The following is a 24145-nucleotide window of genomic DNA, read 5'->3' as shown; positions in this document are numbered from 1 at the left end:
CCGAGTAGGAATTCATCTCCCTTAGTTGCACTACCGAGCATAATTAAAAGGGCAAATCTCTTGCCGAGGACCGTTCAGCAAGATGAAGCGCATGCTCGCCAGCCTGGTGGGTCCTCCCCGTGCAAGGCCGGGCAGCTGGCAGACCTACTATTTTTAGGGTCCCTGGAGAAGTCTTGAGCTTTGGTATTTTGCAGAGCCATTTTAGCTCTGGGTTTCCTCCTCCTGCCTAGCAGGGGGAGAACAGCACTCCATTTTGTTTGAATACCGGAAAGTGTGGAGATCAGACCCGAGCATTACATCGATTTTGTATTGAAATCGTTGCTTACCAGCCTGGGGGGGATGCGTGCTGCCCTCGACACCACCAGGTCTCGGCCAGTGGCCAGGCACCGAGTGCTTTCCAGTAATGAAACAGGGCTTTGCTGCCAGTCCAGGCTAAATTGCAGGCTGGAGTCAGGAGTTGGGGATTGCTCAGTGCCAGATGCTTCTCGATTCGCAGGCTTCAGTCTTTTACAGTCCCTTTGCCAAAAAATCCCTTTTCCTTCTCTAAACAGCATGAAATAATCTGTGTCCTTCTACCCTGACCAGGTATTGAGCAGAGTATTGAACAAGAGGAAGGACTGAACAGGTCATCTGCTGACCTGCGGATAAGGAAAACTCAGGTGAGTCTCTCCCCTGTGGTACCGGGAAGGGGAGGACGGGAAGCGGCTGGAGGCAGCTGAGGGATCCCAGGAGGTGATGGGAGAGGAGGGCTGTGCTTGGCTTTAGAGCAATCAAGTTCTGGTGTGCAAATACTGGGCAAAGTAATGCAGCACATTTCCAAACAGATCAGTGAAAAAGCCAGCCTGACAGACCCGCGACATAAGTATGTGCAGAGGGAGCTGCGGAGGGGAGGGCAGCGTGCATCGGCTTCGTCCTTGTGTGCAAGTCTGGGCGTCTGCATGGACGAACAGGCGGGTGGGTTTCTGCACATCCGTGTTAAGCATCTCACTAAAGGTCATTTTGACTGGAGCAAAAACACCCTCTGAAGTGCCAGCTTTGGGGGGAGAATGTTTGCCTGCAATGTGTTCAGAAACCTGAAGTCTCTGTGTGTTTCTGCAGTGCCTGGAAGGATGCTTGAGCAGCTCGTAAATGAGACCAAGGCTTACTGATGCAGCTGGGTAACTCACCTAAAATTTCACTTCATCTAAGAAGACGGGTGGTCTTTCAGAGAATAATGGGCAGGCCTGCAGCCTGCTGGAGATGTTCTTCCTGATGGGGCTGTGGTTGCCCCTCCACTGGGCATCGACGTGGCTTTGCAGTCCAGGAAATGTTAGACTACTGAAGAGTTGACACAACTCTTCCTCTTGTTCCCATGAAACTACCAATAACTAGCACCTTCTTTTGATGAGCTTCTTAGCAGGGTTATCTGGGGGTAGAGGTAGAGATGGGGTGCACCTCTGCCCAGGTGGTCCCGAGGCTGTGTTATCCTCAGTTGTGATGAACACTTGTGCTGCTCGTGCTTCTGTCTGCAGCCGAGGCAGTGTGGAGCGTGTTGGCTCTACAAGAGACGGGGATTGAGGGACATGGGGCTTGTCCGTGGGTCCAAGAGCATGCACTAGAAACTGGAAGTCACCGATCCTGCTTTGAGCAAGAGGTTGGGCTGCATGACCTCCTGAAGTCCCTTCCAGCCTGAATTATTCTACAGTTCCGAGTAACTCCCCTACCACCCCACCGAGTCAAGAAATAGCTTAGAAATATTTGATGAAAGAGGTGTTGGAGTGTCTTGTAGAGAGGCTTTTCTCTCTCGGGAGCAACTGATTGCAGTGGGAAGGTCTGATTGCTGCAGACGACCGTGCTGGTCACTGCTCGGGTCCCGGCCTGAGGCAGGTGGAAAGTGAGGACAGGTCACAAATATCTCTCTGATGCCCATGGTGGGTGCTAGTGGGAAGACTTTGAGAACACTAACAGAGAGACTGCAGTCAATGGGGTTGTGGCAAGGCCAATGACTTGGCAGAAAGTGCCAGAAGAAAATTTCCTTGGGGAAGCAGCAGGCAGGCACGACCCGGGAAGGCAGTGCAAAGCACCGGGGGAGTGCTGAGGGAAAGGACGTTGAGGGGGAGCTGGGGACAGGGGAGATGCCTGAGCTTCATACGTCCCTCATGCAGCCTGTGGAATCTTCACAGGTCTCAGGTTAACTCAGAAGCATTTGGCTGCTAATGACCTGAGGTCTCATAAGACAAGGTTGCCCATGGTCTCCAGCTGCTTCTGAAACCAGGGCTTGAATTCCTAAATAATACGTACTTTGTGAAAATAGGACACGCTTTTCCTGATTTTTCTGAAGTCAGAGCTATGCAATTGTCTTGGACATCCCAGGATTGCAGAGCATGTCAGGATGGAGGCAGGAGAGACCAAGGCCGTGGCTTTAGTGGCCTCTGTTGGCTCAGCCACCGATGCAAATTTACCTGGATCAGGCACAGGCACGAGGTGGCACCTTGGCCCCAGTACGTGTGCAAGGCTTCGTGCTGAGCGGAGCTGCCCTACTCTGCTTGCACCGTGCGCGGGAGGGGAGGTGGCACCTGACACTGCACCCACAAACACGTCGTTAACTCCAGGTTTTAGAGGAAAGTGGATCCAAAAGAGTGAATTTGTGCTGGGTTGGCATCTTGTGTTGTGTGACCCTGGCATTTCTTTTTTGAGTCTGTCCGTTGTGAGCTATGGCCTGAGCTCTAAGAGCTGAACTAGTTTAGCTTGGTGGAATGGCACTAGACAGAGGAGATTGCTCATCTCCAGAAAAAGTGTACGAAGCAAACAAGTGTTTGCCCCTGTACTCGGCTCTGGTGAGGCTGCACCTCGAATCCTGTGTTCAGTTTTGGGCCCCTCACTCCAAGAAGGACATTGAGGTGCTGGAGCGTGTCCAGAGAACGGCGACGGAGCTGGTGAGGGGTCTGGAGCACAAGTCTGATGAGGAGCGGCTGAGGGAGCTGGGGTTGTTCAGTCTGGAGAAGAGGAGGATGAGGGGAGACCTCATCGCTCCCTACAACTACCTGAAAGGGGGTTGTGGGGAGGTGGGTGTTGGTCTCTTCTCCCAAGTGACAAGTGATAGGACAAGAGGAAACGGCCTCAAGTTGTGCCAGGGGAGGTTCAGGCTGGATATTAGGAAAAATGTCTTTCCTGAGAGAGTGGTGAAGCACTGGAATAAACTGCCCAGGGAGGTGGTGGAGTCACCCTCCCTGGAGGTATTCAAGGAGCGTGTGGATGTGGCATTGTGGCATGTGGCTTGATGGCCATGGTGCTGTCTGGTGTTGGGTGGGTTGTTTTGGTGTGGGTGGTGGTGTGTTTTGTGGTTTGTGGGTGGTTTTGGTTTGTTTTTTTTTTTTTTTTGTGGGGGTGTGTGTGGTGTTTGGTTTTTTTTTTTTTTATGGTTGGACTTGATGATCTTACAGGTCTTTTCCAACCTTAGTGATTCTGTGATTCTGTGATTCATTTAGAGATGGTATAACTTGGCCATACTGCTCAGTAATGGGCTGAAAATGCGGGTTAATTCTCGTGGGGAAGTGATTGTGAAAGAACATCATGTTTTATGGCTTCGGATCCTCCATCTGCCAGAAGGAAAGTCAGAGGCTTGATTGCATGAACTGTTTGATGAGAGCTTCCCCCATCATCTGTGTATCATCCTCGATAGAGCAGCTCCCTCCAAGGCCTTTCTAGAGAGGTGTTGTGTCTGCTCGCTGTTGGCTTTGTGGTGTTGCCCCAGGCTGTGGGCACAGTGAGGAAGCGCGTCCGTGGGGGCCTTCTCAAGTGTGGGGTGTGACCCGGCTTCTCCCTTCCGCTTGTGCTGGGGTACTGCTGCCTTTGGGGCTACCAGTGTGATGCTCCAGCAGACCCATGTTGAGGATGGGTGGACCTGTCCCTGCTGTCCAAGGGTGATCAGGTCCTGATGGCAGGATCAGGCCATCGACTGACGGTTGTGTGCCTAAGCCATGGCCGACTCCTGGGTGCTGCTGCACCCTGCCATGGGATCTGACTTTAGCACTGCCCCCTCTACAGCTTCCTGGACTCTAAAGCTACTGGCTCATGTATAGGCTGAAAGAGTCACTTCTCTCCTGCAAACCACCGCATGTCAGGCTGTTGTGGGGGGTCTCGCTGGGGGGGGATCATGCTTGGGAGACCCCAGGTGCCTGCTCAGCCCACAGGTCCCCTTGTCTTCCAACTTCCCACGCCTGGTTCGTGGTTCTCTGGACTGTTCTCTGGGCTCTGCGGTGTTAATTTGCTTGGTCCTTGCTACAGAGGTCTTGCTGAAATGTTTATGCCTTGTGAAACGACACAAGCACTTACTTGTCCTCTCACTTTGTCCTGCAGAAGTGGTGAGTCTGGGTACCGCTGCTCATGGGCTGGCAGCATCCCGTGTGTTTCCTGTAGGGAGAGGTAAAAAAGAGTTAGATAAAGTGAATGGAAGTGTATACATGGAAGCAGCAGAGGGAATGGCAGAAGAAAGGATACAAGACTGGCGTGAGTTGATGGAACCTAACCCAAAAGGTCACTGAGATGCCAGCGTGAATACATGCTGCTTCTAAGAAGGCTTAGGGTGGAAAACCATTGGGCAGATTACTCCAGGACAGGAGGTGAGAGGACCTCTGAAGGCAATTTAAATATTCCATAATCGTAAATCAGCTGTGCTGCCTAATGACCCTGAGGCAGGAGAAGTCAATGGGGTGGAAGATCAGTGTTGCTGGCAGCTCTTGGCGAGCGCAGAAGGTGCATCCCAAAGCCCTCTGTGGCCACCAGTAACAAAGAGCCCAGGAGATGAGGGGGACCTGTAAGACGTGTCACACGCAAGCACTGCTTGGCCATCCGTCTTGTGGTGCATGTGAGTTTGGGGCATGAGAAAATGAGTGAATCCAGGAGGCAGTGAAACTAGCTTTATTTTAAATTTATTTTTATTGAATAAATCACCTTTATTGAATAAATAATCGCCTTCCTGCTCAGTGCAGTCTCACGCTGAGCTTTGCTAGCTCAGTTGCAGCACTCTGGTGCTGAGCTTCTTTGGTTCATGTCTGTATTTTAAGCAGCCTTGCCTGTCCTGGCTTGGCCACGGGCTTGTGTGGTGAGAGCTCAGCCGGACTGGAGACGTTTCCCCACGGGGAGTTCCACTGTGGTGGCCTGGAAAATCACCTGCGTTGCAAGGGGCTGTGTTGAGGGCATGCACGGTGGGTCCAGGGCACCCGCAGGATGGCTGCACGGTTGGCGCAGGGCTATGAGCCTGTCATGGGTGTCTCGTCATCGCAGCTTCTTAAAATCAGCCTACTCCGGGCTGAAGCTTTGTCTTCTGCCCCACCATGCAGGGCTGCTGTGTAGTTTTTACGGCGGGTTGGCCAACCTTCTGGTGATTCTTTGGTGCGAGAGCACCCGGCAAGATGCAGTCATTGCTCTAGCAGTGGAATCTGCCTCTGCATCACTGCAGGGCGAGCTACAGTGCCTTGTCCTCACTCGTCATACTGGAGGATTGGATGAAAATGAGGCATCTCAGAGCAGAGAAGCAAGGCCTCGTTCTGCAGCGAAGATTGTGTTTTAGCAAACCGTTAAACTGATAAAGGCAACGGGAGCTGCCAGCGTTGCTCTTCAGCACCCAGGGGCGGGGATCCAGGCATGGATCTGCTGCTCTCGCAGGGGATTTATGCACAAATACAGCTCAGTAAAAATCCTATTTTCTCTAACCGCTCTTCAGTGAAGCCAGAGGAGTTTGGGCATTTATAGTTTGTCTCCTTTTCAGTCTGGGAAGCCACTCACGTAGTCTGCTCTCCCATGCTGCAGTTGGTGCCAAATCAATACAGCGGTGACATTAACGGATCACCTCTGTAGATGCAGCTTCCAGCTCGGAGCCCAGCGTCCTCCCGGCCCTGCACAAGCGGCGAGAGGCTGTCGTGACTGAGCCTGAGGCAGTGGGGAAAGAGTCCTCTGCAAAACTGGGGCAAGAGAAAGGCTTGTCTCTAGAGCAAGTGGGAAGGAGAATTGCTGGGGCATAGCGAAGCCAAAGCGAAGGACAGTGCAACAGCACACAGCAAAGCAGGACAGCAGCAAGTCCCTCTGCTTGCCAGCTCTCCTGTCCCTCCCCGGAGGGATCCTGGTGCAGGCAGAGCTCTGCTCTAGCTGGGCAGTGTCAGAGGGAGTCAGCAGATCTCTTCCCAGAAAAAACCCTCTGCCTTTACTGCCCCGGAGACACTGCTGTGTGCTGACAGCAGTGCAGTGAAACCCCCACCGGGCTTTCTGCTCTGCTCTGCTCTGCGCTGTGCCCTTCAGGAGCTGTTTGCCATCTCAAATGCAGGTGCCAGGTGGCTGTGGCAGGGAAGGGGGGGAGCAGGGGGGTGGCAGTCGTAGGTGGCTGTCCCCAGTGTCAGCTGTGGTGTGTCCATGTTTCCCAGGCAAAGGCATTACTTCTGCAGTGTCTGAGGAAACTAGGGGTGGCCACAATTGGTGCTGTGAAGCCCAGGGCCATGAATTTGAGCGGAGTTTAGATTTGCTCTGTAGTTCAGACATCGTCCTGGCACGTGGGAGAGTGGGATTCAGGACTCTGCTCCACCGTAGAGTCATGGAATGGTTTGGGTTGGAAGGGACCTTTAGAGATCATCCAGTCCAACCCCGCTGCCGTGGGCAGGGACACCTTCCACCAGACCAGGGTGCTCAAAGCCCCGTCCAACCTGACCTTGAACACTTCCAGGGATGGGGCATCCACAGCTCCTCCGGGCAACCTGTGCCAGTGCCTCACCACCCTCATCGTCCAACATTTCCTCCCTATGTCCAACCTAACCCCACCCTCGTTGAGTTGAAAACGGCTGCCCCTTGTGCTGTCACTGCAGGCCCTGGGCAAAAGTCTCTCTCCCTCTTTCCTCTGAGCCCCCTTGAAGTACGGAGCGGCCGCAGTAAGGTCTCCCCGGAGCCGTCTCTTCTCCAGGCTGCACAACCCCAACTCTCTCAGCCATGGATCATTCAGTCAAGGAAGCGGGAGATTTTCTTGTAATTTGGGCATTTCTTAGCAGTTCTCTAGGCTCTGCAGGTCATCAGGGGAGAGGAGCTCCTTGGGGCTGCAGCTTGGAGCCCCTGTGTTGGGAGGCCGAGGTGAGCAATGTAGCATACTGCTCCGCTTTGGGACTTTAGCTTCTGACCTGGGTGGTCTCCAACTCTGGGCTCCTGCAGCCGTTCGTCTTCCCAGGGATGCTGACCCCGTGCTGGGAGCCCGTGCCCAGCAGTGCGTGTGCCCAGCGTGCACGCTCGTGTGCGCAGGACGGGATGGAGGCTGGGAAGTGAGGCGGGCACAGAGCACTGTTGTCCCAGGGTTGCGTTGCTGGCTTTGCTTGTCACCGTGCACTGTGGGTAAGAGGAGCTGACAGCTCTGGCAGGGCTGGCAAGCAGCGCTGCAGGGCTGTGCGTGCCTGACGGGTGAGCTGTACCGATGCCACTGTTGGAGCTGTCACCCAGGGAACAGTGTGGGGTGAGCTTGCGTTAAGGCAGTTCCCTGGCTGGAACATACCATTAGTGTGACAATGTCCCTGGCCCTTGCTTGTGTTAGTTTTACCCCAGTACCCAGTGCGCTGCTGGTGCGATTTCGAATTTTTGGTGCCATGGGACAGATCCTCAGCAGGGGTACCGCATCGCAGTGGAGCTCTTGCAGCTGGCCTTGGCTGTCTTTGTAGCATGGGTGTCCCCCTTGGACTCCTGGCCCTCAAGGGACAAGCAACAGCCCAAATAGAAATCTGGCACCCAGGTTTGTTCCTTGTCGTGGGATCACAGCACACTGGTGAGAAAGGAGCTCAGGAGAACCCAGCCCCTGCCACAGAGCAGTGCCTGCATCAGGATGCTCACGGCCTTGTCTAGCTGCGTTCTCAGTATCTAGAAGGATGGAGATGCCATAGGCATTGGTCTGTGGGTCCTCTGGGCCCCCATCCAGTGTTTGATCACCCTTACGACGATCTTTTTCACCCTTAATATTTAACTGGAATTCCCTGTTTCCCAGCTTGGTCCGTCATCTCTTGTCCTGTCCCTGTGCACCTCGAAGAAGAGTCTGGCTCCAGCTTCTCTCCATTCTCCCACTGGGTCATTGCAGGCAGCAGTAAGATCCCCCTAAGCTTTGTCACCTTCAGCTGACCAAACCCTGCTTCTCTCAGCCTGTCCTCATCTGTCCCGTGCTCCAGCCCAGAACACTTTGGTGGCCTCAGCTGGCTTCACTCCCACACCATCTGTTTTGGGGAGCCCCAAGGAGAACACGGCACTTTAGTTGTGGTCTCACAAGTGTTAGGTGGAAGTGAACAATCCCTGTCCCCAGCCCACTGGCTGTCCTCCTGTTCACCCAGCCCACGATGATTTTTACCTTCACTGCTGACTCCTGGGCAGCCTGATGTCCATGAGGACCTCGGGAGCTCTAGGTGCTTTCTGGCCGGCTGGCTCCCAGCCCATCCTGTGATGTGCATCCTGTCCCCAACACAGGATGGTGCATTTGCCTTTGAGCTTCATGGGGTTCGTGTCAGCCCCTTTCTCCAGACTATTGAGGTCCCTCTGAATACCAGCCCTGTCTTCCATTGCCCTCCCCAGTTTGGTGTCTTCTGCAAACCTGCTGAAAGTGCACTCCACCATCCCAGGTTACTGGTGAAGATGTTTAATGGTATTTTCAGACCCAGCATCGCTCACTGAGGGGTTACCCTTAGGAACTGGCCACTGGTTGGACTTGTAGTGCTGATCACAACCTGGCAGTCCAGACAATTTTCCACCAACCTTATCCAACCTGTGTCACACAGAATTACAGAATCACTAAGGTTGGAAAAGACCTGTAAGATCATCAAGTCCAACCATCAGCCAACCCCACCATGCCCACTAAACCATGTCCCACAGTGCCACGTCCACACGTTCCTTGAACACCTCCAGGGATGGTGACTCCACCACCTCCCTGGGCAGCTTATTCCAGTGCTTCACCGCTCTCTCAGGAAAGACATTTTTCCTAATATCCAGCCTCAACCTCCCCTGGTGCAACTTGAGGCCATTTCCTCTTGTCCTATCACTTGTCACTTGGAAGAAGAGACCAACACCCACCTCCCCACAACCCCCTTTCAGGTAGTTGTGGGGAGCGATAAGGTCTCCCCTCAGCCCCCTCTTCTCCAGACTGAACAACCCCAGCTCCCTCAGCCGCTCCTCATCAGACTTGTGCTAGGCTATAAGGATACTGTGGGAGTCTGTGTCAAAGGCCTTAAACTCAGGGTGTGCACCATTCCCTGCTCTCCTCTTACCTGCACAGCTAGTCATCTCATCGAAGAAGGCCATCAGGATGGCACAGCACGATTTGCCCCCGGTAAATCCACGGTGGCTGTTTCCAATTACCTTCTTATCCTTCTGGGATGATTTACTCAATGACCTTCCCAGTGACCGAGGGGAGGCTGAGGGGTTCCCCAGATCCTCCTCCCAGAAGTTGTGTGGCGTTTGTCTTTTTTTGCCAGTCCTCTGGAACCACCCATGAGCACCGCCATCTTCAGCCCTTTGCAGTGACATTGGCTAGCTCCGTCAGCACGCTCGGATGTATCCCACCTGGTCCCATGGACCTGTGTATTTCCAGTTGACTTAAGCATGCCCCAAGTCTGCATCCCTCTCTGTGGGTACTGTTTCACGCCACTGGCCTCTGCTCCGAGGGCACCAGGAGGCCAAGGGCAGACCTTACCAGTGGTCACCAAGACAGAAGAAGAAATGGAAACCTTAGTCTTTGCCGTGTCCCTGGTCACTAGAGCTCCTGCCGCATTGAGCAGTGGGACCACAGCTTCCTTTGCCTTCCTTAGGCTCTTTGCTACTTAGGACAGCCCATCCTGCTCCCCTGCACACCCCTCACACCGCTCCAGTTGAGCTCTGCCTCTCCCAGCTCCTCCCTGGGGCAATGTGTTTGTGTTCCCCCGGAACCTGGCCCCACTCCCACCTCCCTTCCTACATTTGCATGTGGGATTTGGGATGAGTTGAACTGGAGAGCTGATTTAGATACGCCTGGTACTTTAAGCATGTAGGTCCTTGTGTAGGTATTTCTGCAGCAAGGGCTTCACTAGTTTGTATGGATGTTGCTGTGAGCAAATCACTAAGTAAAAGGAGGAATGAGCAGCCAATCCCCCCCCCCCCTTGCTAACATGTTGTAAATTAGGAGTAACTGAGCATTAAGGTTATGGACTTTTATTCTGGCTTTGCTGTTGTCATTTCCAGCCAGAAGAGCCTCATCAGACCTGGAGCTTTCATAGGGATGGCTTTGTCTTACCCCGGGCCAGCTGGCCAGGCTGTGTTGGAGCCAACAAGGCAGGGAGGTTCGTGTCACCACGTGCCCCAGCACATCGGGCAGGGCTGGTCCTCCGGCTGCGGTCCTGGGGCAGCTGAGGGTGCTGGTCTCCTCCATGGGAGCACCAGTCCATCCCTCAGTGGTTGTCCCAAACTCCACAAGCCCCTCAGCAAACTGGTCCCAGGGGCAACCTTGCTCCTGGGCTGCTTCTGCATGGAGGAAAAGTTGTTTTCATGTTCTAAATTCATGACATTAAAACTATTGTTTGTCCCCCGTTCGCAGCAGCAGTTTGAATAAAGCCCCCTGCCTGGGTCAGCCCACCAGCAGCAGAAAGATGCAGGAGGCTTTGGGGCTGCAGCTCCCAAGGGCATCCCCAGCCCAGAAGTGTTGCCAGTGATGCAGGTTCCCAGACGTCTTGACAGTATTTTCCGTGTTTCTATAAGTATCAGATTTTGAGCTTGTAACAGAGCAAAAGCTGCTATTTACATTCTTTCAAATGTCAGTTATTCAGAATAGCTTTTGCTCTGGTTGCTTTCGGGCTTGATTTATCTAGCCGGTGCAGTGGAAATACTTACCTCGCTCGGACTAGTTCAAACATTGTCACAAACCCAGCCGGTGGGAACTCAGGAGTGGGATCTCTGCTCCCCCTGTAACCCGGACGGGCTCGGGAGGAAGGCTGGCATTCCCCCCGGGCTCCCCCATGGGGCGAGCACTTCAGAAATGTCTTTCTCTTAATTAAAAACATAGAAGGCTAAGGTCCTCGGTTTCAATGTAGGCTTTGGGGGAGTTTCAAAGCACCCTGTGGGTTCCCAGAGCTGTGTGAGCTTTTTGGAAATCCAGCTTGGTGGTTCAACAAATTGGGCTGCTTGGGGAGTGAAGAGTTGCTGGCCCCAGGTGAAACAACGCCATTTCCTAACTTTAGTTAATATTTTCTGTTTAATGAGTTTCTTTCAAATGCAGGGTACATTTTTATATGCTTTTTATTTACTCTGAATAGTCAGGTAGTTTTATTTAATGACTGAAAGCCATTTAAAATGCTTTTTCCAGCCCATTTTGCATGAAACTCCGTGTTCCTCAAAAATCAAATGCATTTTGTAGACATGTGGGATGCCCGTGGGAACATAAAATAACAATCTGACAAAATAAACACTAAGTTAAATAACTTCTTAAGTAAAAGGGGTATGGCGTGGTATACGGATTAACGGAAAGTGGTGTCATTCCACACCCAGGCTATATTTGGCTGCCGATCAACATATGTTGATACTTTTCAGCTGAATGAGAATGAACTGGAATTTAGGAAAACGATTTTGAAAAGGCAGAAGAGTTGCTTGGATGGCAAATCACATCTTTGCCGGATTTCAAGCCGTGATGCTCAGGAGCTGTTTTGACCTTGCTTTGGGCTGGGCACCTCTTGAGCAGAGGCTGCCTGCTGAAGCTGAAGCTGCCGGTGGGCTTTCGTGTGAGGTTTGCCAGCAGAGGATGAGTAAGATGAGCTGAGTCTGAGGCTCTGCCATAAATACCGAGCTGCTGTTCGCTTAGAATAGCTGCAAAGCAAACTGCAAGTATCTCTACAAGATGTCTCCAGTGCCATCTCCTGGAGGTAGGGGTGTGTTGGCTGGGGCTGCTCCGGGTGCTCCAACACCCGGTAGGAGCATCTGAGCTCCGGGGTGCACCAGGCGTGCCTGACCCTGTGGAGATGCTGCTTTGCACCGGTCCCCCCCTGCGTAGAGGCTTTGAGAGCTGCTCCAGCTCAGCAGGGCTGGGTGCAGTCCTTTGGTTTGGCTCTCTGTGAGCTGTAACTCTCTAAGGGTGAGCTCAGGCCATGCTGGTGGCCCTGAAAGTCACAGGGGGAACACTCATCGGGAGATTCTTCATCGTGTCAGTCTCTCCATATCTTCTTTCTGATCCTTTCTGAGTATCTTCTTTTCCTAGCCCTTTTCCATTGCATCCTCTCCTTTCACCTTCCACCATTTCCCCATATCTCCTGTTGCTCCCTCCTCCCCGGGTCGGGCTGCATGTCCATGGCATGAGGTTGGGCTAACACAACCTTCTTCATCTGCTGGTCCCAGCTTGTGGGTGCCTGTTGTATGTGAGAGCGATGCTGAGTGCCCAGGACGGGTGTGTTAGATGTGGCCGGTCCCATCAGTCATGTGCTGTTGCTTCTTCTGTTGCACGGTTGAAGAAGCATGCGAGCGTTTCTTGCTTGACGCAGTATCGGATTTGGCTTTGCTTGAGACTCGTGCACCAGATTTGCCTTCTCTGGAAAGGAAGGATTTCAGCCCTGCGGAGAAGGCCTGGGGAATACCAGTGGGTGGAAAATCGGGCATGAACCAGCAACGTGCACTTGCAGCCCAGAAAGCTGAGCGTCTCCTGGGCTGCATCACCAGCAGCGCGGCCAGCAGGTCGAGGGAGGGGACGCTCCCCCTCTGCTCCGCTCTCCTCACACCCCCTGGAGCACTGCGTCCAGCTCTGGGGTCCCCAGGACAAGACAGACACACACCGGGAGGAACGGGGCCAGAGGAGGCCACCAACATGGTCCGAGGGCTGGAACACCTCTGCTATGGAGAAAGGCTGAGACAGTTGGACATAGGGAGGAAATGTTGGACGATGAGGGTGGTGAGGCACTGGCATAGGTGCTGTGTCATCCACCGGAGAAGCTGTGGATGCCCTATCCCTGGAGGTGTTCAAGGTCAGGTTGGACGGGGCTTTGAGCAACCTGATCTAGAGGAAGATGTCCCTGCCCACGGCAGTGGGGTTGGACTGGATGGTCTGTGAAGGTCCCTTCCAACCCAAACCACTCTGTGAGTCCATGATTCTGTGACAGGAGTACCCCCAAAGCCCTGAGAAGCTGCTGCTTTGCCTCAAGAGAACAACCTGACCCCTCTCTGTACCCTGTGTGAGCTCAGTGCTGCCTCCTCATAGCTGCAGGTGAGGGCTGAGCTCTGCCGTCTGCGTGCTCACAGGTCTAAGGAGCTGCGTAATGCCAACAGCCCCTTGGGCTGATCACCCTCCCCACCTTCCCCAGCTCTGGGAAGGGTCCGCAGCCCATTTCCAGCCACCGTTACATGTTTTAGGATGACAGTGCATCACTCCCACCGTGGGTTACCCTCGACACCCCTCTTGCCAGCCCTTCCCACCTGGTTCAGTGGAGGGGATGGGAGCATGCCGTGGGGAAAGCTGCTGTCAACAGCCACGGTGGGTGAGGAGCTCAGAGTGGTGCGAGGGCAGCTGGCACCGGCAGAGCTGCTGCTCCGGCCCCACTCGGTGGGCACAGCCGAGTCCTGTGTCTCGCTGCTGGCAGTTCCTCACCTTGTGCTGGTGCCATCAGTCAGAGTGAAGGTCCCAGCTGCAGGGTGGGTTTTTCTGTGCCGTTATAAACAGCCCAGCCACTCCCAAGAACAAGACAAGTGCATCCCTTTTTTATTTGCAAGCAAAACTACCTCCAAAGCCTTCCTGAAGAGCAGTCCAAAGGCTTTTACGTTCTGGCACCCTGATCTAGTGGAAGATGTCCCTGCTCACGGCAGTTCCTTCCAACCCAAACCGTTCTGTGCGTCCACGATCCTATGAAACTCGATTTCTGGCATACTGGGGAAAGGGCTCATTCAAGAGATACAAGTGTTTGGATGGAGGATGCACGTGATGCTCTGTCCTGATCTTCCTGGAACACCTTCAGGGCTGTTTGCTGTGCTCAGCCTGGCAGCTAGATCAGACAGCAAGCCAGGCCCCAGGGTGGGTGCTCATGTCGGGGTGAGCTTCCTCCCTGGGGGCAGCAGCCAGCGCTGGGGGGGTCAGTGTGTTCAGCTGGACCCTGGTCGGGTGTAATTCCAAGGTTTTCTGGCCCGTTGCCTGGAGAACGGACAGCAGCCTAGGAAGATGAGGGTGCTCTGTGTGCAGGGGCTGACAGCTCCGCCACACCATCCGCCCTGGGCTGGCAGCTCTGCAGGCAGCCGCCAGGTTTGGGGCAGGCGGTCGTCCCCCGCATCCCCGTGGGCCCGGTGGAGTCCTCCAGTGTGGGGAGGAAAAGTGGGACCTTGCTTCCAGAGTGGGGACAATTACCCTGGACATCTCCCATCCCCCTGGCCCAGCCTGCGTGCCCCCGCCCCTGGGCTCCCCCCACCAACCATGCCCGCGCTCCCAGCCAGGGAGGCGGTTTGATGGCTCGGGGTGCGGGGTCCCCCCCGGGCCTTTCTGCTCAGCTCCAGCACTGCAAAGTGACCACCGCAGCTCCATCCTGCACCCGCGCCGGGTCCAGCACCTCCTGGCAGCGTGGCAGAGGCAGGCAGGGCTCGACGCCATGCGCCATTGTGGCCTTGGCTCCGGGCTCCTTGGGCACAGGCTGTGGTGTGGTGTGAGGAGGGTGCTGCCAGCCATGACCCATGGGTCTGCCGCCACCCCAGGGTGTCCTCTGGCAGCTGAAGGTTATGCTTGGGTTGGGCTTGGGACCACGGACCAAGGACCTCCTGCCCCGAGACTGTGTCACCTGCTGCCACCTGCCCCCCCTTGCGCTTCCTCATGCTCCTCGGAGCAGCTTTTGGGCTAGAAATGCTTTTTGGGCTGCTAGAGGTGTGGGGGGTGCTCAGGGCTGAGCCTTCCTCTGGCTCGGGGGTGGCAGGTCTCTCCCTCCCGCAGGACTCTCACCCCCGCTCTCCCCTCCTCTCCCCTCTGCAGCACTCGACGCTGTCTCGCAAGTTCGTGGAGGTGATGTCCGAGTACAACGCCACGCAGACCGACTACCGGGAGCGCTGCAAGGGCAGGATTCAGAGGCAGTTGGAGATCAGTGAGTAAACCCAGAGCGGGGGGAACGCAGCCGGGCTGCACAACCCCAACTCTCTCAGCCTTTCTCCATAGCAGAGGTGTTCCAGCCCTCGGACCACGTTGGTGGCCTCCTCTGGCCCCGCTCTACCAGGAGCAGCCAGGCTGTGCGCACCGTGGGCCCGCATCCTGCACTGGTGCTCGCCAGGTCAGAGCTGCTCCTGCGGCTGTGCAGGGCTCCCCCGTGAAAACCTGGGGGCGCACAGGGGCTGTGGAGCCGTCTCTTCTCCAGGCTCCCATGGGAGCAACCGGGACACAGCTTCCGCTGAGAGGTAGACGTGGTGGTACCTTGCATATCACCGTCAAAAGTGCATCCAGCAAAGCACAAAAGCTCCTCTCAGATTTTCTTAAATGCTGCGTAGAAAGTGCAGAGAGAAGAGGGAGAAAAATTTCTTCCTTATTTGCAGCTAATTTTGAATTCAGGGAAGCTAGCAGGAATTCCTGACTCCTGCGTGTTACCTTGCCTTTCCTCTGGGAGCTTTTCATCGCGGGTGAACTGAACTAAATATAAAACCATAGAAGCGAGCTCTTGAGCTGGGGGCACTCACTGCTCCTAGCAGTTTCCCTTGCTGCAGGAGGAGCACAAGCCTCGGTGCCGGCCCCAGGCATTTCCCTGGACCCAGGACCATGACAGCTCTTAGCAGCGGTAGCGGTGTCTTCTGGCCGAAGGTGGGCCCCAGGTGACACCACCGTGGCTCTAACATCTCCCTCCGTCTTTCAGAGCCCATCACTTAGGAGAAGTCTAGTCCTACCTGTCCATAAAACCTGCTCTTCTGGTGGTTCCTCTGGGCGATCAGTGATACCTGGTTAGTTTTAGAGAAATGTGGTCATCTCCCAGCAAAGAAGAACCGTACCACCACCATAATTAGGGGAATAAGCAGGCAAGGAGAAGTCGGGGCATGCAGAGATAAAAAAAGAGATTTTTTTTTTTTTTGCAAATAATCTCATTGTCAGAGATGTCTCATGTGCTTATGTGCTCAAAATGGAAGTCTGAAGCGTAGTCCAGGTTTTTTTTTTCCCTCACAAACAAATGGGTGTTTTTGTCCCTTTCACAACTCAGCGTGAATAATGAGGTAGGAGATCTTTGCGTCAGAATGGTGTCCTTGAAGGTCACCTGTGGGAATGTCCTTCATGAGCTGCAGATGCCTGGGAATCTGGGTGCCAGTGGGGTCTGGTAGTTTCTGTGGAGGGCTAGAAGGAGACACAGCTGTGCCAAACTTTCCTCTGTGAAAATTAGTCTTTATGATGTCTAATAATAATAATAGAAATGTTTCACACTGGCTGAATGGAAAGGTTGACTGACATGAGGCTCAACAAGAGCTTGACCTTTAATGTAAAGCGGGAAGGTGAGTGTCACTGCTCCAGCTGACTGACTCAGTCGTAAGCTAACGTCATTCTGTAGGTGTTACGCAGCCACAGGGGTGGCTTGCAATGCAAATTGGAATTTAAGGGATCCCTATGCCTCCCTTCCAAGAGAGGAGAAGATTTGAAAGGACTTAGCCAGGTCCTTAATTGTCTGCAGACCTGAAAGAAACCTTCCTCTTGTTTTTCTACTCCCAGATTTTGGAAGGACTCTGCCGCTTTGCTTAAATTATGCAGATCTGTTAAATTATACTTGTCTTCACTCTGTCCATCCTGCCAGCCTGTCCGTGCCTGACAGAGCATTGACGGGGTGCAAGGAAAAGGCTGCTCAGGACTCACCGTGACACAGTGCAGCTTTGAAGCCAGGGAGGTGCTGCACAGACGCCGCTTGTTTTTATGAACAGTTTTGTTACGTGTGAGACCAAGGAGCCAAAAATAAAGCATCTGCTGTCTCCAAAGGCGCTGCAAGAATTAATCAGCCCCCGCCCCACGGTGCGGGACCAGGTTAATTGATGTGCAGAAAGGCAAGCTGTGGATGCATCCCAAGCTGCGCTTGAGTCAGGAGAGTCTGGGGGCTGCTCTGGCCCCTGTGGCTCTCCTGGGCAGCCCCGGGTTGTCCCAGAGCCCCCGGTGCTGAGACGGGCTTATTTAGGATTCCTGTGACACTTTCATCTCAGGAATGACCACAGGATTTCTGAACTAAAAATGTCTCTTTGGGTGGAAATGCCTGCACAGCGCTGGAAGTTGGCCCCTACAACTCCCCCAGGCTGAGCAGAAGGCGTCCGGAGGGACAGGGAGGCGGGTGGCAGTTTGTGACGTGCTGGGCAGGCTTTTGTAGCTGAAGTCTCCTTGTCCCGACACCACTGCAGGCGGTGCTAGACCTGTCTGAGCTGGGGGACAGCCAAGTGGGTTGGCTCACTCGTACCCGTTACCTCTACATGCACGGGTGGATGGGGCAGCATTATCCATCTCTCCATGAGTTGTATGGCTTTGTATCTAATGAGAGCTTGAAAGCCAGATCCAGACAGAAGATCCCAGCCTTGGGAAGGTGCCTTGTCCTCAGTGTTTCCAACCTGAGCCCTAGCTATGGCTCTGTGGGTGCTTGTTCAGCCCTGCTGCTGTTGCGAGGAGGGATCCTGCGATCCGAAGGAGCACAGCTGAGTTGTTACAGTTAATTCAGCCATGGCATGTCTGACTTCAGCACCCCGAGGTGCCTCCAGTCTTCCCTATTTATAGAGCGTCTGGCATGCAGAATTGGGCAAACTGGCGTTTGGCGTCACCTGGGTGATGGGTGTGAGCTGTGGCGCCGGAGGCTTCTCTGGGAGCTTCCCCAGGGTCCTGCACGCCCTGATGGAGCTGCTCCTGCCCCATCCCCTGGGAGCTGGTCGATGGGGACAGTCATTCCATCCAGCTGGGCATCGCAGGGCCAAGGACTGTGCAGTGGCCTTGAGGTGGAAAGTCTTGTTGGTGGCTTCATGTCTCTGCCTGTCCCAGAGCGTCTGATGGCCCTGCTGCACCATGAGCTGTGCATCGTCTCTTGCCATTCTCTCCTTGCCAGCTCAGGGCTGAGTTTGCTTCTCCCTCTGTGCTGCAGCAACGGGCGATGCTCTGTGCTGCTTTGCTCATTGGCAGAGCTGCTTCTCTCCAGGAAACTTTAATTTCTTGAGATGCCAAGTAAGAGGTAGATACACTCTGGAGCTTTCTGGGGAGGCGGAGGTCCAGTTCTCATGATTTTCCAGTATTTTGCCAAGTTTCAGGGCAGGGCTTTTCCCCCAGGCTCTTCTTCCTTTGTGGGCACCTTGCATTGACTCAGTCCTTTCATTCCCATTGGTGGCTGTGCAGTAGTTCTGCGGTGATGTGGGCAGCAGATCAACCAAGTATCTAGCACACTTTCATCTGATTTTATTGCTCTTGAGGAGCTAATGACAGTCTTGCCAAATGAGGAAACCTAGCCAGAAGGCAGTGGACTCCCTGGGAGGTCCTCTGGGGTCCTGCAGGTTGGTTATTGTTTGCAGGTTTGGCAAGTGTTGTGCTGGACGGCGTGGGCGATATGCAACCTCCGGACCTGGTGCTTTGGCTCAGCATTAAAGCAAGCTCTTCCTGACCAGCTATGGCCTTTGGCCAAGCCCGCACTGGCTGGCTGGTTGTTACCCGTGTGATGTCTTTGCTCTCATCCTTTGCCTAGCCGCAGCTTTTACCGGCACCCTGCTCTGCAAGAGGGGAATGGGGCAGCAAGGAGGTGGTGAAAGCCGGGATGAGAACGTGGATCGTGCATCCCATCCTTCCTCTGCCTGCAAGAGACATGGCGTCTCCTGGAGCTGATCCCGCTGCTTGCCCTTGGGGCTGTCTCCCGGGCTTGAATTGGGCAGAGCAAGTAGCCCCTGATGCACCGTGCCTGGCACGCTCCTTCTTGTCACTGTGCCAGTGACTACTCAGAGTTGAGCACCGTCAACAGGAGGGTTTATAAATTTGTGCTGTTCGAGCCCTCATTGTCCCTTCCTGGAACCAAGGCAGTTTCAGCTGAGAGTGAGGAGCCAACATGCAGGAAGAGCTGGCAAGTAGGTGTTGCAGGTCACCCACGGTGGGAGTGATGCACTGTCATCCTAAAACATGTAACGGTGGCTGGAAATGGGCTGCGGACCCTTCCCAGAGCTGGGGAAGGTGGGGAGGGTGATCAGCCCAAGGGGCTGTTGGCATTACGCAGCTCCTTAGACCTGTGAGCACGCAGACGGCAGAGCTCAGCCCTCACCTGCAGCTATGAGGAGGCTGCACTGAGCTCACACGGGGTACAGAGAGGGGTCAGATTGTTCTCTTGCTGCAAAGCAGCAGCTTCTCAGGGCTTTGGGGGCTCTAACAGGTCTTAGCTTTCTAGACCAGCCTCACACGGGACTTCAACCTCTGCCCATGGGACCAGGAGCTGTGTAAGATCAGGCCTGGGCCACCCAACCCATATCTGAGCCATGCTGCAGAGGTACCTGTCTTCAGCCCTGACTCTGGCCTTGTTCCCGGGGTGGGCCCAGGTCTACGTTCAAGATAGCTTGTCTCCAGCCCTGTCTCCTGGGACCTTGGATCTTTGTTGTAGTTATGTCACAGGATCATGGACTCACAGAGTGGTTTGGGTTGGAAGGGACCTTCACAGATCATCCAGTCCAACCCTCCTGCCGAGGGCAGGGACATCTTCTCGGCCTTTTGGCTAAGTTCAAGTGTAGTATCTGTTCTTATCAGTGTAATATCTGATATGTCCTCGATATGAGGACTTTATATTAAACGGATTTTTGGGGCTGGGAGTTGGACATGGAGCTTGCTTCTGCTCCATGGATCGTCTTGGTATTGCAGTGGCGCCGGGAATGGTGCACAAATTCTTACTTCTTGTTAATTTTCAGGACAAGAGGCAATGGCCTCAAGTTGCACCAGGGAAGGTTCAGGCTGGATATTAGGAAAAATTTCATTACGGAAAGAGTGGTGAAACACTGGAAGAGGCTGCCCAGGGAAGTGGTGGAGTCACCATCACTGGAGGTGGTTAAGGAATGTGTGGACATGGCATTGTGCGACACGGTTTAGTGGGCACGGTGGTGTTGGGGTGATGGTTGGACTTGATCTTACAGGTCTTTTCCAACCTTAGTGATTCTGTGATTCTGTGATCTTCCACTAGACCAGGGTGCTCAAAGCCCCGTCCAACCTGACCTTGGACACTTCCAGGGATGGGGCATCCACAGCTTCTCTGGGCAACCTGTGCCAGTGTCTCTAGTCCTTTTCTGGCCATGTCTCCTGGAAGGACACTGGTCCTATGTTGTAGCTGTGTCTCCAGTCCTGTCTCCAGCCCCATCTCTTGTTGCTCCTGATGAGACTCTTTGGAGCTGCCCCAGACCTGATTTCACAGCTTGTGTTGTCTGACCCTGCTGCGCACGTTCTGTAGGATGGGTGCTGGCTTGTTGATGGCCCTGCGTGTGCTAGAGCCACACTGGCTCCTGGCTCAGCACCGCCCCAACCCCAGAGGATCCCCACTCCTGCTCTGCGAACGGATGGCTTCTGCTGAGGGGGAGGGGTCCCTGTCGTCTGGCTCCGGTTGCTTCTCTTTGGGGCTGCAGACCAAGCACAGAGACGCAGGTTTCGGCTCCTCTCCCTCTCTGGTTCGTGGTGCTAATGTCTTACATGTGGATCATCTCTCTGATTGCAGAGAAAGCATTTCATTTCAAGAAAACCAATAAAAGAAAAATTTTGTTTTAAGGAATTTCCATTTTTCCCTCCTGGCCACAGTTTTTCTCTTGTTCTTTTTTCATTTTCTATTTCTCTTCCAACTGTTAACTATTTTTCGGAGCCCAGTGAATGTCTCCTTCCCTTGTGCCACCTGCCGGCCACTGTTCCGTGTTGCTTTCAGAAGCCCCATGAGCTCCTGTCTGCAGCTCTCAGCTCTTGCTCTCTCCTGCAATGTCCTGTCTGTGCTGGTTGCTGTGGATGACCCGCTGCAGGTGCTGGGGGAGCTGCTGCACTGCATCCAGACCTGTCTGACACAGCTGGGACGATACAGGCTTCAGACGTCACCTCTCGGGTGCCAGACCCCTTCACAACCCTGTATGTAGGCTCTGTCCCCTGTGCTCGGGGCACTGTCGTAGCCCCCCAGCTAGTCCTGCTCCTTGGAGGCCTTCAGGAGAGCTGCTCCCCTCAGCTGCTGTCCCTTCAGCTCCCTCCGTGCTTCCTTGCCTGTGTTCCCAGGAGGAGAAACGAATCTGGTGCAAGGAGCAAGGAGCCATGCGACACTCACTGCCAGGTGAGGAGGTGCAGGCACGAGGCAGATCAGGGGAACGATCCAAGCAGCCCGTTGGCATGTCTTGGAGTGTCCTCTCCAGCCTTCCAAAGCTCTAGGTCCCAGATGGTGTTTGCAAGGGACCCCAGCACATTTCTGCACCCAGCCACCCTTCCCAGTCTTGGTGCTCTATTTATCACGTGGCCCAGACAGCATCCAGAAAGCTTTGTTACCTGCTTTTAATTAGGAGGCTGCACATTCCTGGCCCAGCCATGGATGTAAACCCTGTTGGTCTGGTGGGAAATCAGAGCTGAGGAGCTTTAGCAGATAACAAAGCCTTTGTACTGGAGTCTCCTGCTCATCGGGTGTGTGGTTGGGTTTATTCCCTCTCCCTTCGTGCAGCCTCCTGGTGCCAGGAAACACCAAACAACCTCCACGTGGCGCTGGTAACGCTGCTCAGAGCGTGCAGGCCCCCACGTGTTCCTGGCTGCCGTCACCACCATATCTGCTGGTATGGCATCATTTTCCTGAGGCGAAGCCAGAAATGCCTTTCCCATCATGGACGCTCAAGAATGCCCGTGCGTATGGGGCCCAGCAAGGAGCAGAGTGCAGGAGCTCCAGGTGGTCTTCTCGTTTCTGCATTTCAGGGCAAGAGAATCACGGACTCAGAGTGGTTTGGGTTGGAAGGGACTTTCAGAGATCATCCAGTCCAACCCCCCTGCCATGGGCAGGGACACCTTCCATCAGACCAGGGTGCTCAAAGCCCCGTCCAACCTGACCTTGAACACCTCCAGGGATGGGGCATCCACAGCTCCTCCGGGCAACCTGTGCCAGTGCCTCACCACCCTCATCGTCCAACATTTCCTCCCTATGTCCAACCTAACCCCACCCTCGCTGAGTTGAAAACGGCTGCCCCTTGTGCTGTCACTGCAGGCCCTGGGCAAAAGTCTCTCTCCCTCTTTCCTCTGAGCCCCCTTGAAGTATGGAGCGGCCGCAGTAAGGTCTCCCCGGAGCCGTCTCTTCTCCAGGCTGCACAACCCCAACTCTCTCAGCCTTTCTCCAGAGCAGAGGTGTTCCAGCCCTGGGACCATGTTGGTGGCCTCCTCTGGCCCCGTTCTACCCGGTGTGTGTCTGTCTTGTGCTGGGGACCCCAGAGCTGGACGCAGTGCTCCAGGGGGTGTGAGGAGAGCGGAGCAGAGGGGGAGCGTCCCCTCCCTCGACCTGCTGGCCACGCTGCTGGTGATGCAGCCCAGGAGACGCTTGGTTCTCTGGGCTGCAAGCCCACGTTGCCGGCTCATGTCCCATTTTCCACCTACCAGTATCCCCTGGTCCTTCTCCTCAGGGCTGCTCTCCATCCATCCATCCATCCATCCATCCATCCATCCATCCCCCATCTGTGCTGGCCCTGGGGATTGCCCCGACCCAGGCGCAGGACCCTGAAAGAAAGAGCCGTGTAATGAAGTGTGGAGGTGTCCTTGTTGCAGGAACTCCCCAGGCAGGGTGGCAGCTTGCACCATGCCTGTGGGGTGGTGGCCAGGCATGGCTGGGTGGGCAGGGCCCCCCATGGTGCTCCCTGGGGCACTGACACACTTGTGTTGAAGGTCTGGTCTGGGTTCGAGATTTCGGGCACCCCCCTGGTCTGAGCCCCAGGTGCAGCACTGCTGGAAGCAGGAAGCACTGTCCTGTGGGCTGTCCCTGTGCTCTGCCACGTCTCCTCCAAACCCTGCCCTGGACTCATCCCAGAGGATGTTATTGTTGCTTTTGATACTACTAACAGAGCCTGCGGGCAGCGTGTCACGGGGGAGCGCCGTACCAGACCCCAGCCCTTCCCTGCTTGCCCTTCTGCTGGTTTTGGATTTGTCAGGCTTAGTAAAGTCACTTCATTAGCTGCTCCTGCCCGTCTGCCCCCATTTGCTCCTGATCATACCGGTGGGATGTCTCCTGCCCTCTCTCCAGGTGTGACCTGCTCCCACTCGGCAGCCCAGGCAAAAACCTGCCCGGCGCTGTCTTCTCTGTTTCGGGCTGTAATTTCACGGGTCCTACCTGGCTGTTAGCCTGATGAACGCGCTGCAATTAATGGTGGAGGATCGGTGTAACCCACAGAGTGATTAGTACCTCTCTCTGTAGCAGTGCAGAGTTATGTCCATGAGGAGGGGAAGGCAACCATGCACACTGGGTGCACTGCTCCCAAAGGAGCTGTGAGGCTGAAGGTACCACGCTGGGGCCAAGGAGGAGAGCTGTGTCGCAGGGGGAAGGATGGAGTTTGGTTTCTATTACGCAGCTGCAGGGCTAAAACACAGGCAGCCCAGTGACTGCAGCAGTGCCTGCCAGGCCAGCGAGCCCTGCTGAGCCCAGTGTCCTCGTGGCCTTGAACTGGCCTGGGCTGGGCTCCTGCACGAGTGGGCAGCTTGACAAGGGGGGGACAGACGGGCTTTCCTGGGTGAGCTGGGCCAAGCTGGCAGCTTGAGCCCCTTAAAAATAGGGGTGGCAGGGCTGGCGCAGAGCTCAGCTGCAGGATGGCATCCCCTCAAACTGCCCGGTGCGCTCTCGGGGCTGGAAGCTTTGCTCTGCTCCACCCTTGGGAGATGCGGTGGAGCCAGCAGAGCCCCGCGGTAGGGCTGTGGGACCTGTGGCTGGGACAGGGGACTCATGGCTCACCTGTGTTCTGTCGCTTGCAGCTGGCAGGACCACCACCAGCGAGGAGCTGGAGGACATGCTGGAGAGTGGCAACCCGGCCATCTTCTCCTCCGGGGTAAGCACCGCATATCAGCCCTGCTCCAAGCCCGGCATGGGCAAAAGCCAAACCAGCCCCCTCATCCTGGATGGGGTTGGCTGGTGGATACGCTGCCACAGTGGCCCTGGTACAGGAGTGATGAGCACAGCCATGCAGGAGGTGGGACCTGGGTGCTCTGGTGTGGCCTGAGGATGCTGCCTGAGCAGGGGCTGCATCCTGGCCA

The 24145-nt window shown here is 54.9% G+C and overlaps 1 protein-coding gene and 1 non-coding gene across 2 annotated transcripts in view; both read left to right on the top strand.

Moving 5' to 3' along the window:
• The window catches only part of STX1A (syntaxin 1A), a 92981-nt gene that overhangs the window by 65709 nt on the left and 3127 nt on the right, over nt 1–24145 (top strand). The window contains exons 5-7 of the mRNA XM_059829188.1: nt 586–659; nt 14939–15047; nt 23867–23940. Of these exons, the coding sequence (XP_059685171.1) occupies nt 586–659; nt 14939–15047; nt 23867–23940 (257 nt within the window). The remainder of the gene's footprint in view (nt 1–585; nt 660–14938; nt 15048–23866; nt 23941–24145) is intronic.
• On the top strand, nt 19618–19805 carry LOC132319221 (U2 spliceosomal RNA). The gene has a single exon (XR_009484471.1). It is a non-coding gene; the product is annotated as a U2 spliceosomal RNA (small nuclear RNA).

This window comes from Gavia stellata, chromosome 25 (genome assembly GCF_030936135.1).
Source record: "Gavia stellata isolate bGavSte3 chromosome 25, bGavSte3.hap2, whole genome shotgun sequence".
Taxonomy (NCBI): Eukaryota; Metazoa; Chordata; class Aves; order Gaviiformes; family Gaviidae; genus Gavia; species Gavia stellata.
The sequence above is the reverse complement of the archived record's forward strand: the minus strand, read 5'-3'. Positions and strand labels throughout refer to the sequence as shown.